General features: G+C 32.2%; 1 protein-coding gene across 1 annotated transcript; it reads left to right on the top strand.

Moving 5' to 3' along the window:
* The first annotated feature begins 1,068 nt into the window (after nt 1-1,068).
* On the top strand, nt 1,069-6,844 carry LOC103499712 (coatomer subunit alpha-1-like). The gene is made up of 4 exons (XM_008462778.3): nt 1,069-1,326; nt 1,661-1,890; nt 2,742-3,236; nt 3,531-6,844. Exons 2-4 carry the CDS (start codon nt 1,683-1,685, stop codon nt 6,485-6,487), a joined length of 3,660 nt encoding a protein of 1,219 aa, XP_008461000.2. The 5' UTR covers nt 1,069-1,326; nt 1,661-1,682; the 3' UTR covers nt 6,488-6,844.
* The last annotated feature ends 6,346 nt before the right edge of the window (nt 6,845-13,190 follow it).

Raw genomic sequence — 13,190 nt, 5'->3', positions numbered from 1 at the left:
TCTCTTCAACGCTTGTTTTCTTTTATTTCATATGAGTTAAAACCGTCCCTTGCAAAAATAAAATAATTTTGTTCTTTCCTATACCTAATTTGCTTTTATTTTGTTTCATCTATATATTGGTCACCTGTATTAGTATACAAAAGAATGTGATATTGTTTATATTTGGGAATATTTTGGTTCAATTTGACTATATTTGAAAACAAACAAATATAATTAAAGTTCATAATATTTGTGAAATATTATATTTGAAGTAGGTCATTTTCTTATATCTTTTAAAACTAAATGGTAACTAGAGTTGAACAAGTAAATTGAACTAGTTGCGTAAAATAATAGTCTTAACCAAAAATAAAAAAGGTCAAACCATTGAGGTATGTTGAGGAGACTTGGGCTTTGGCTGGGTAGGTTGTGTTTTGTATTGGTGTGCTCGTTTCATGAATAGAATGACTCACCGTTTGGCTTGTGCAACAACCTTTTTTGGTGATTGGTTGAGCTTTTCTTTTTTCTCCAATCTCTTCTTCTAGCGTTGGAGATGTTGTTGGGATCCATTGTAATATTTCAGATATGTTCCCCTCTTTTTTGAGGAGGCTAGTGGTTATAACTAAGTTCTTGAGTGTATTGTTTTTTCTACAAAAGAAAAGAAAAATAAAAAGTAAATAAGATAAAGTCAATATCAAATTCAAAAGTTGAAAATATTTTTGCTATGTTTTTTTTTCTATTTATAAGAGTTTCTCAAAATTTTTAATTATATGGTTAGTTATAGATTAATTTTCATAAATATAACAAATCAACAAAATATTTACGACACAAAATGAGAAAGTCTCTTTTTTTTTTCAAACTGTTATTTGGTTCAAGTTCATAATCGTATAACAAATATAAACTAGAAAATCTAAACGATTTATATTTTCTATTGCATACCACTTTTCTATTTTTAAAATTGTTGAATATAAATATTTTGGCGTTATATTTAAAAAAAAAAAAAGAAAAACCCTTAAATCGTAATGGTAACTTAAAGAATTATCAAAAGAAAATTTTGTAACTTAAAAGAAATAAATAAATTCAACATCTCTCTTCGTTCTTACAATCTTACTCAAAATTGACACTCGAGGGCCAGATCCAGGACACGGCTACGAGCCCTCCTTCATTGTCAATTTTTTTTTTTGTTCTTCTCATTCACAAATCATCATCTTACGCTCTCTCAATCTCCCCATTTCTTAATTCATTTGCGTTTTTCTTTTCATTTTACGCTTTGCTTTCTTATGCTGGACTGCTGATTGTGGATGCAATTCTGGGATTTTGTTCTTTTCTTCCTTTTTGATCGGATCTGAGGTACAATTGCAATGAATTTTTGCGAATGACGTTTTCTTTTTGCTCCAAGTTTTTGTAGATCTGGCGCCAATTTGATTGGTTAGGTTTAGAAAATGGGTGGGGGTACTGTTTGGTTGCTTAGAAGTGAGCGTGAATTGACTGAATTCTACGTGAAGACCTTAATATCTGGGATTCGAATTATGGATTATTCGTTTTGAATTTCGTGTAATGTAATAGGGAGTCGTGTGGTTTGGCGGTTTTCGTTCTTGTTTTCTTTAGTGGGAAATATAATTGTATGATCCGGGGTTGAGGGTAATCCTGTTTTGGGGTTTAATGGGGACGTGTTTTGTTGCAGAATTGATTGGGTGAAGAAGAAGATGCTGACGAAGTTTGAAACCAAGAGTAATAGAGTCAAAGGGTTGAGTTTCCACAGTAAGAGGCCATGGATCCTTGCAAGTCTTCACAGCGGAGTCATCCAGTTATGGGATTACCGGATGGGCACGCTTATTGATAGATTTGATGAGCATGAGGGGCCTGTTCGTGGTGTTCATTTTCACAAGTCTCAGCCTCTTTTTGTGTCTGGAGGTTTCGTCTTTCCTTTTTTTGGCTTTAGAATAGTAATTGCTGAGTGCTATTACTTGACCAATTATTGATATTCTTACTTATGGTTTCTGAAATTATCCCAAATTGATGTAGAAGTTCACCTTATCATTTTGCACTCAAGTCGTTTCTTTTGTATAGTTAGGTTTTCTTGGCTCCTTCTTTGGGTGTCTATTAGTCCGCCTTGTATCTCCTATCTTGGTTATCAATGAAAGTTTTGCTTCTCATGACCAGAATGAGGTAGAGGTACCCTGGACATGCATGGATTAGAATTCTGATATCTGTATATGTCGCATACCTTTTTTATTGGTTTTTGGAACTATTCCAAGTTAATTGAAACCAGACCTTAAATTTTATTTCTCCAACTGGTTTTGGAAAGAAAGATTTTATGCCTTTCTTCATTTTTCTTTGCAGGTATTTTTCATACTCATTTGTTGAACTGATTGAATATGAGAAACGAAATGTTTCTTATCAATAAAGAGAAAAAAAAAAAAAACAAAGAAAAAGAAACGATTGAATATGAGAAAATTGAATACTTTACCTACTTGCATCTACTTCATGCATGGATATTGATGTACAACTTCATATATTAAGAAAGAGAATGATGGTTTGTAAATGACCGTGGATGGTTTTATTTTTGGCATGAATTGAAAAACAGAAATCTTAGTAAGGCTTGCCCACGTTTTTCAAAAGGAGGAAGCGAGGAACTGAATAGTTGCACCTGTCAATTACATATTTAAAATTGAGGGTTACTGATTTAAATCATGTCGCTGTAAGCAATTTACTATCACATGAGATTAGTTGTGTTCAAATACTGACGGTTTTCCTTTTTCTAGGGGATGATTATAAGATTAAAGTTTGGAACTATAAGACACATAGGTGCCTATTTACTCTTCTTGGGCACCTTGACTATATACGTACTGTGCAATTTCATCACGAGTATCCATGGATTGTGAGTGCTAGTGATGATCAGACTATTCGTATATGGAACTGGCAAGCACGTACATGTATCTCTGTGTTGACGGGCCACAATCACTATGTAATGTGTGCTTCATTCCACCCTAAGGAAGATCTTGTTGTGTCAGCTTCCCTAGATCAGACTGTTCGTGTATGGGACATCGGTGCCTTGAGGAAAAAGACTGTATCTCCAGCAGATGATGTCTTGCGGTTGAGTCAAATGAATGCTGATCTATTTGGTGGAGTCGATGCTGTTGTTAAATATGTCTTGGAAGGTCATGATCGAGGGGTTAATTGGGCGGCATTCCATCCAACCCTGCCGTTGATTGTGTCAGGGGCTGATGATCGACAGGTGAAATTGTGGCGAATGAATGGTACTTAACTAAAAACATGTGCCTTCTCCATAGAGTAATTTTTTGCTTGTATTGATTACTTTTCAGTCTGTTTAGTTGAGTCATAGGGAGTGGCTTGGACAAGGTTTCAAAATTTATTGAGTTGAGTACTTTGGAATCATTAGGCCATATGTTCCTCATGGTTTATCTCACGCACCGTGAACAAACCAAAAATAGAAGGAAATGGGTAAAAGTTGCTAGTAAGCCTTATCAACATTTTGCGCAGAACAGGACAAATAGTTACTTTTATTACTAACTTAATCATTTTTGTTGCAGACACAAAAGCGTGGGAAGTGGACACACTAAGGGGGCACATGAATAATGTTTCATGTGTGATGTTCCATGCCAAACAAGATATAATCGTTTCGAATTCTGAGGACAAAAGCATTCGTATTTGGGATGCTACAAAGCGAACTGGACTTCAGACATTTCGGAGGGAGCATGATAGATTTTGGATTCTTGCTGCTCATCCCGAGATGAATTTGTTGGCAGCTGGGCATGACAGTGGCATGATTGTCTTTAAGTTGGAGAGAGAAAGACCAGCCTTTGCTGTTAGTGGTGATTCTCTATTTTATGTGAAGGACCGCTTTTTGCGCTATTATGAGTTCTCCACTCAAAAAGATTCACAGGTCATCCCGATTCGAAGGCCTGGTTCCACTAGCTTGAATCAGAGCCCAAGGACCCTTTCATTTAGCCCTACAGAAAACACAATTCTTATTTGCTCAGATCTGGATGGTGGGTGTTATGAGTTTTACACAATACCTAAGGATAGCTTTGGTAGAACTGATAGCTTCCAAGATGCAAAGAGAGGACTTGGAGGATCAGCAGTGTTTGTGGCTCGAAATAGGTTTGCCGTGCTTGATAAAAGTCACAACCAAGTCTTGTTAAAAAACCTTAAGAACGAAGTTGTTAAGAAGGTTCCTATTCCCATCACTGCAGATGCAATATTTTATGCTGGAACTGGCAATTTATTGTGCCGAGCAGAGGATAGAGTTGTTATATATGATCTTCAGCAGAGAATTATTCTGGGTGATCTTCAAACCCCTTTTGTTAGGTACGTTGGTTGGTCCAATGACATGGAGAGTGTTGCATTGCTTTGCAAACATGCAATTATTATTGCTAACAAGAAGCTTGTTCATCAATGCACACTTCATGAGACAATTCGTGTAAAGAGTGGAGCATGGGATGATAATGGAGTTTTTATCTATACAACCCTAAACCACATTAAGTATTGCCTCCCCAATGGAGATAGTGGTATAATCAGAACCCTCGATGTTCCAATATATATTACAAAGGTTTCTGGCAATACACTTTTTTGCTTGGATAGGGACGGAACAGTGCGGTCATTCATTATTGATGCGACAGAATACATATTCAAACTCTCTCTCTTGAAGAAGAAATTTGACCATGTCATGAGCATGATAAGGAACTCACAGCTCTGTGGGCAAGCAATGATCGCATATCTGCAACAAAAGGGATTTCCAGAAGTTGCACTTCACTTTGTGAAGGATGAGAGAACCAGGTTCAATTTGGCTCTTGAGAGTGGAAACATTCAGATTGCAGTTGCATCTGCTACAGCAATTGATGAAAAAGATCATTGGTATAGGTTGGGTGTGGAGGCTCTTCGTCAAGGCAATGCAGGCATCGTCGAATATGCCTACCAGAAGACGAAAAATTTTGAGAGGTTATCGTTCCTTTATCTCATAACTGGCAACACGGCAAAACTATCCAAAATGTTAAAGATCGCTGAAGTTAAGAATGATGTCATGGGTCAATTTCACAATGCTCTATATCTTGGTGATGTTCGTGAGCGCGTAAAGATCCTGGAGAATGTTGGACACTTACCCCTTGCGTACATCACAGCTTCAACCCATGGTTTACATGATGTAGCTGAAAGGCTAGCTGCTGAATTGGGAGATGACATTCCATCTTTACCAGAAGGCAAGACCGCATCCCTTCTCTTGCCTCCTACTCCTGTCATGTGCGGTGGTGATTGGCCACTTCTGAGGGTCATGAAAGGAATATTTGAGGGTGGGCTGGATAATGTGGGTCCTGGTCGTGCTGTCGACGATGATGATGAGGTTGCAGATGGTGATTGGGGTGAGGAGCTGGATGTGGTTGATGTTGATGGCTTACAAAATGGAGATGTGACAGCAATTTTGGAGGATGAGGAAGGTGCAGAAGAAAATGAGGAAGAAGGGGGATGGGACCTTGAAGATTTGGAGCTCCCACCTGAAGCTGACACTCCAAAAGTATCGGTCAGTTCTCGCAACTCAGTTTTTGTGGCCCCAACTCCTGGCCTGCCTGCCAACCAGGTTTGGACACAGAGGTCGTCCCTTGCTGCAGAACATGCTGCGGCTGGTAATTTTGATACAGCAATGCGGTTGCTTAACAGGCAATTAGGAATTAAAAACTTTGCTCCTTTGAGGCCCATATTTCTTGATCTTCATGCTGGGAGTCAGACCTATCTTCGTGCTTTTTCATCTGCTCCCGTAATATCATTAGCAGTTGAACGAGGATTCAGTGAATCTAGTAATACGAATGCAAAAGGATCTCCAGCACTTATTTACAGTTTCTCTCAGTTGGAAGAGAAGCTTAAAGCTGGTTACAAGGCCACAACAACAGGGAAGTTCTCTGATGCTCTTCGTCTTTTTCTTTCTATTCTTCATACCATCCCTTTGATCGTGGTCGAGTCTAGGAGGGAAGTGGATGAGGTGAAGGAGTTAATTATTATCGTTAAGGAGTATGTTTTGGGTTTGCAAATGGAATTGAAGAGGAGAGAACTCAAGGACAATCCAGTACGTCAGATGGAGCTTGCAGCCTATTTTACGCACTGCAATCTTCAGTTGCCACATTTGAGGCTTGCTCTATTAAACGCTATGACTGTCTGTTACAAGGCTAAGAACCTTGCCAGTGCAGCAAACTTTGCTCGCAGACTTCTTGAGACTAATCCCTCAATTGAGAATCAAGCTAAGACAGCCAGGCAAGTACTGCAGGCTGCAGAGAGGAATATGACAGATGCCTCCCAACTTAATTATGACTTTAGAAACCCTTTTGTGACCTGTGGAGCAACTTATGTGCCAATTTACCGAGGTCAGAAGGATGTTTCTTGCCCTTACTGTAGTTCCAGGTTTGTGCCAAGTCAGGAAGGACAACTTTGCTCTGTTTGCAATCTTGCTGTTATTGGAGCAGATGCGTCTGGTTTACTATGTTCTCCCACACAGAATCGATGATCAAACTTTGGGAATTATATCTTCTCCCAATGACCTCACTTATCATTTTGAGTACAGGAGCTTTGTTGTCGAGTATTCACGTCTCCTTGTGGAGGTAAATGGAAGTGATGGAGTAAAACAGCTAGCGAAGCTACCTTGAGAACACTTTTGGTTGTCTACTACTTAAGTATTCTTGTTTTTTTTTTTCTTTTTTTGTTTAGTCGATTGTGATATCACTGTAATAAAGTTCAGAATTTTGGAATAGGCATTCATGTTAGGTATGATGAGATCAAATACAGGAGGGTTTTATATGAATTGATTGTTTACAGGGATGATATGACATCTTTCAAGTTAATGCTTGCAGGATCCTTTCTCCAATTTTTCGTTGTCTGTAGTGCGGCCAGAGCTTCTTTCTTGGTAAAAGATGAACATGTCTGTGAGCTTCCTTTTGCTTATCTGTTCTCTTGCATCTCTCTCTTTCCAGAATCTGACTCTTAGTCTTGCATTTGAACATGAGTTGGGTTCTTTGATTATAGTCTTTGGTTGTAGAGAAGTATGCGTACAAGTAGGTTCTTCAACAGTACTGTATCCTTAGTTCTAAAAGGAGTATTTTTTATGAAGATAGTGGGTCTAGTCTCGTGGCTCATATTGTTCATGCTAAGGCATGGTGTAGTATTGAAGCAACCGAGCTCAAGAGCCATGTAGACATAAAATCAAAAGTTCCAAAAGATCTATTAGGAGTTGTATGTTGTGTTGAGTTGAGTTCAAAAATATGGAGTTAATTTTGATTGTAGAATTAGAAACTTTGTGTTTGAGGTAGAGAGTCGTTTAATCTAAGTTAGGAAAACAGTTTTTGGTGTGTTGAGAAGTCAAAGGTAGAGGTGGGGTTGTTTTCTAACCTTAGTTTGCTTTGCTAGTGAATATTTTTGTTTGCCAAAATTCTGTTCAATCACTTTTTACCCTTTATTTTAGGAACCCTTATTTTGCAACATCAAGTTGAATACTATTGTCAAAGTTATTTTATAGCATTTTGAGTGCACATGAAATTACTGCCTCAAAACATGAATTTGTGTTTATTTTATTGTTCCAAGTTGAAATTGTCAATTAAGAAAGTGTAATAAATTTTCACTTAACGAACACGATTTCTCTCAAGAATGCACTTAATGCAGTTGCAAAGTAACCGATCAAAATATTTGGAAGATGCTTGGGAAATATCACTTTTTAGGTTTTCTATATTAGTAACCTAATTAAATGAAATATTTTCGAACGTACCAAAATGGAGTAGAATATAACCGTTAATCTATCTATGATTAACTATAATGAATCATGATATCATGATAGACACAAATAATAGTCGTGGTCTATTACATATAAGTGAAGATATTTTGTTGTATATGTAAATATTTTTGAAAGTTTTATTATATAAAATAATAAGGGTCTTTTAAAAAATATAGCAAAGCGGTAAAATATTTATAGTGTATAGAACAATTTCGAAAATGGAAAAAACTCTCCTACCTACCATGGAAAATACAAAAAACGTTCCCATCTAATTGGCACGCCATAATATATTTGGTAAATGATCGTTTAAATTTGACTATTTTTTATAAATTTGATCATCTAAAATTTGGATATCGATTGTATTTTATTAAATTTGGTAGTCAAATATTCTTTTGGATCGTTTACATTTAATAAACAATCGTTTATATTTGATCGTTTAAATTTGACTATCCAAATCTAAACGACTTTTAAGACTATTTGGTACGATCGTTTACATTTGACTATCCAATATTTCAATTATTTCTTTCACCATTTTTTCTATAAGTTAAATGAGTTACTATATTACATAAAAAAAAATTAAACTCAAATGTTCCTACCATCTTTTATTAATTTATGGTATTTTTTTTATTTAAAAAAAAAAGAAAATTCGAAAAACATAAATGTAAAAAGAAAAAAACCACATACATCAAATGGTTTTTTCCTTGAAACTATTAATCGATAGAATCTGAAATTTTACTATATCTTGGGAATAGTTCAACGATTTTGCCATTTACAATAGTTCCCTTCAACTAATTTGAATTATACAGTTAAAATCAAACTTCATTTTTCATTTTCCTTTTTTGTTTTTTATTGGGAAATATCCAACTTTCTACAACAATACATTATCTTAGTCAAAACCAAATAATTAAGGTTATACTCCAAATCAAATTGAGTACCTTTTGGCTTCTAGGGTGAGGTCTACACTTTACATCAAGGTATATCTACATTTCTCTTTTTAAAGTCATGATACACCTATTTTTCACACATGCAAAAACATAAGTTTATCTATATTTGTTTAGGGTTCTTAAGGAAAAATATTTTCAAAGAAACTTATTGCTTGTGAAAATTGTTTAAAATCACTTAAAAACCTATTACAAGTGGTTTTCGAGCACTCTAATTTTTTTCAAAATAATATATTTTTTTAATTGAACACTTAAAAGTGTAATCCAAACACCGTATTAATTTAAGATAATAGTAGTTACAAAATTAATATTCTTTACGATTTAGTTTAGTAACTATTCAACTTTTAGTTTTTAATTTTATGAAAATCAAGTTTATAAACATTACTTTCACTCACAAGTTTTTTCTTCGTTTCGTATTTAGCTTTTTAGAAATATTCTTAAAAAGTTAAGTTAATTTTAAAAATCAAACTAAAGAATTTTTCAGAAACTTCTAAATTCTAGACTGAAATTTAAAAAAGAACAAACAAAGATAAATTTTGAAAACAATATTATTATCAAACTAGATGTAAATAAATTTGAAGATTTTGGGTATCAAATATTCCTTCCTCTAGGAATAAAGTGGAGGAGTAACCACATGTGACAAACACTATACATTCAATTCAATTATTGTCCTATTTTAATACTATAATGCTCTTTTTCCTAGAAATATATTATAATGTTTCTTTATCTACTCTTTTATATATATGTGTGTATATTTAAGTTCAATTTGAGAAAAAAACATATAAGATTTGTTGACTTTAGGGTTATTAGGGTCGAAATTTACGTATAATCCATAAATAATAAACATGGAATAAACTTGTAATTTGAATATCAAATTTTAAAATCATCGGTAAAAAGTACATAAAAAAAAAGTAAGAAATTTAAAAGTAGGAGAGATGTTTATAAACTTAACTTTCAAAAATTAAAAACCAAATGATTATTAAAATAAAGCCTTAAAATTGGACTCATTTTAAAACTGATATAAATTTGTACAGCAAGTCAAAATTCGAGTGATTGACTTTTAGAAAACTATACAATAATGTAATCGATTGAGCTCCGTTTAAGTTGACAAGTTGGAGCTATTTAATATGCATATATGTTATTACCTAAATAATCTAATCTAAAATGTAGACTACTTCAATCAAAGCACTAACTTGAAGGTTGGATTAACATAACACTACGAGGCAAATCGGTTACATGACCTATCTCACCTCACCGTGAGATCGATAGATTAGACTAACCATGCTAGAATATCTTGAATATTTGATATAACGCCTCGAACAAATGACCAAATTGTGTCCACATTATATGCTATGATTTTGTATATATATATATATGAACTCTAATATTATGAATATATAAATATATATTTTGTTTGTATGTTTTTTTATATTTCTCTCTAATAATAAAATAATCTTTCCATGCGATTAGAATCACACAAAAATCTCTATGCTTTACAACTCAGGAATCTTTTTTGGTCAATTTGATATATAAACATATCATATTTCTTATTCTTCTTTCTTCAAGGGCTTCATTAACAATAATCAAAGTCCACTATGGAGATTAATTTTAATATATACTTAACATTGCCTTGCAAGCAATTAAAAAGGCATTGGTTGTCGTTTAGCTTTACAATTTGATTCTCTATGAATATTTAAATGAGATTGCAATCTTTTTTATTTATTGGATCTTCAAGGGCTCTTTCTTTTCTTTTTAAAATTTTTTTTCAACAAAAATATTTACAAAATATACTAATATTTTTTTATTCTATTATAAACTTCTTCTTTTGATATCTATTAATTAATAAAACATGAAATTTTGTTATATTTTTTAAATATTTTGATTCACTATATTATATTTTAAATATCATTTTTTTCTAAAATAATAACATTTTATTTTCCATACTTTGATATTTGTTAAATTTCAGTTTTATGCTCTTAGATGTTTTAGTAAATCTTAAATTTAGTTCTTTGAAGTTAATTTATTAAATAATCACAATAATAATTTTCATGCAAATAATATGTAAATACATTTTTAAAATTTATTGAAAAAATGTTAATAATTTTTTTTTTAAAAAAAAAAAGCTACAACAAACCAGTAGTCCCAAAATACAAAAAAGAATAAAAATTCAACTATCTCTAATAATAATAATAATAACCTAATAATATATATATATATATTTGTCAACACAAACCAACCACATTTTTGTATGTCCTCATCTCATATAAATTCAAATATTTATTATTGCAACTATGTACTATAGTTTGATACTTTCATGGGGTTCGTAACTCCAAACTTTAATTAATTATTATAGAAAGTAATAACCTAAGAACGTGGGATAGGGGTGTTGTGTTTTAGGCTTTATCTTTAAGGTATAGAAATTTGTATGGTCATAACTTAAAACGTCTGTTTAAATAATATATTTATTCATTTGTCGCATGTCTCTTATTAACTTATATATTACATGTATGACCTTTTCACCATATATTCGAATTCCATCTCCATATTATACACATATATCATTTAGGGATTTTTTCTTTTTTTTTTTTCTTCATCATAGGACCCATGCTAGATTAATCAAGATTTTCACAACTTTTTTAATGAAGATATTTTCTAACAAAGATGATGTTAGAGTCAAAAACTAATAAATGATGTGATTTCATGTTCTCACTTGAATATATCTAATTATTGTATTTTAAATTGTTAATTTTGTTATAAAATTGTTTATAAATATAAATAAAATGAACTAAAATATTTATAAATATAATAAAATTTCAAATCTAAAAACACTCATTTATTATTGATAAAATATTCTGAAAATTTTATTTATTTTGTAAATACTTTTTTTTTGTCATCTACGATAATTACAATATTTATATAATAATTAAATAATTATGAGAAGTTTTATTTGCATGTGTATTGGAATGAATAGTATAGTTGAATTAATTTTTTTTGTTTCTCCCAATGAAATTGGATATGTTATAGAAAAATCCCTAAATATAGTGATGAAAATTAGGGAAGGATAATCCCACCTCTCTCACCAACCAATTTAGACTTTTAATTTTATTTTGATAGTTTTTTCTCCTTTTTCTTTTCTTTTTTTAATTTTCAAGAAAGTGACCAACTTTAAATAATCGAAGAAAAGCACTTTTCATGAGTTCTGTCTTTTTCCGTTTTAAAAATATTAACTTTTTTTAGTCCACAAGACTAAATTGATTTGGTTTTGGAGATTTCAAAAAGTACATATTTGATCCTCTTTTTTATTTTTTTTTTATTTTAAATTATTATATGTCATTTAGAATTAGAATAATTATTTCTAAAATTTATATTTTCTGTTAAACTCTCTTTTATAATTTTGAAGTTTTTTAAAAATACAACAAACCGACAAAATATTTATATTGTATAGAATAATTTTGAAAACGAAAAAAGCTCACAATGTAAAATACCAAAATTACTCTAGTCAACATTTGATAAATCGGCCACATATGCTCAATACCATGCCTCGAGATGCCCTAGATGAAAGAATTATTTCTTTAGTTATTGGATGTCAGGCCTTAATGGCATCGAGATGGGCCGGGATGAAAGAATTTTGGCTTTATTTTATTCGGTCTTGGGCATACATTGCTCTGAGATGCTCCAAGATGAAAGACTTCTTCCTTTAGTTATTCGATCTCAGGCCTTAATTGCACCAAGATGACCCAAGATTAATAAATCACAAAGAAGAAATAAATCGCAAGGGCATATATGAAATTTATTAAAAATGATTGCGTATCATGAACTTTTTTTATTTTGTTATACGGACGGTAAATATTTTGTGCTTTTGTTACATTTATATAAATTACTCTATAATTGAATAATTTTTAGGACTTTTTAAAACCTATTTCTAAAAAATTCATGAACTAAATGAGTCTATTCTTATTAACCTAAGGACTAAAAAGGTATATTTTTGAAATTCATGAACCAAACATACATATTCATCGAAACTTAAGAACTAGAAATGTATTAATGCAGTAAGTCACAAAGGAAACAAACTCTCACTAACAAAAACTTAGTTTAACTGATAACGATTTACACCGAGGACCAATAGACTTGTGGTCTGAATTCCCCACCTCCATTTGTACAAAAAAACAAAAGAAACGCAATTAAAAAAGAAAAAGATTATCTAATAAAGAAGTCACATGGTCTACCTCTAAACTTGTTTGGGGTAGTAGTCTCGTTATTCAAAAGCTTATTAGTTACCTCTAAGTTTGATCAAATACTCTTTATTATTATTATTATTTTATGAAATTTAAACGAACACTTTTTTTAGTTCAAACTACCAAATGTTCTTTTTCTAATAATAAGTTTAGTCCTTAAGTTTTTAGAATGGTTTTATGAGACTAAAACATGTTCAATCTTTGAATTCAACCAACTTTAATGTGATCCTATCTGATAAGTTAGTTAGGTTTGCGATGCAACAAGTACAT

The sequence above is a fragment of the Cucumis melo genome, chromosome 11 (assembly GCF_025177605.1).
Source record: "Cucumis melo cultivar AY chromosome 11, USDA_Cmelo_AY_1.0, whole genome shotgun sequence".
NCBI lineage: Eukaryota > Viridiplantae > Streptophyta > Magnoliopsida > Cucurbitales > Cucurbitaceae > Cucumis > Cucumis melo.
Note: the sequence above shows the minus strand (reverse complement) of the source record. Positions and strands in the feature narration are given on the sequence as shown.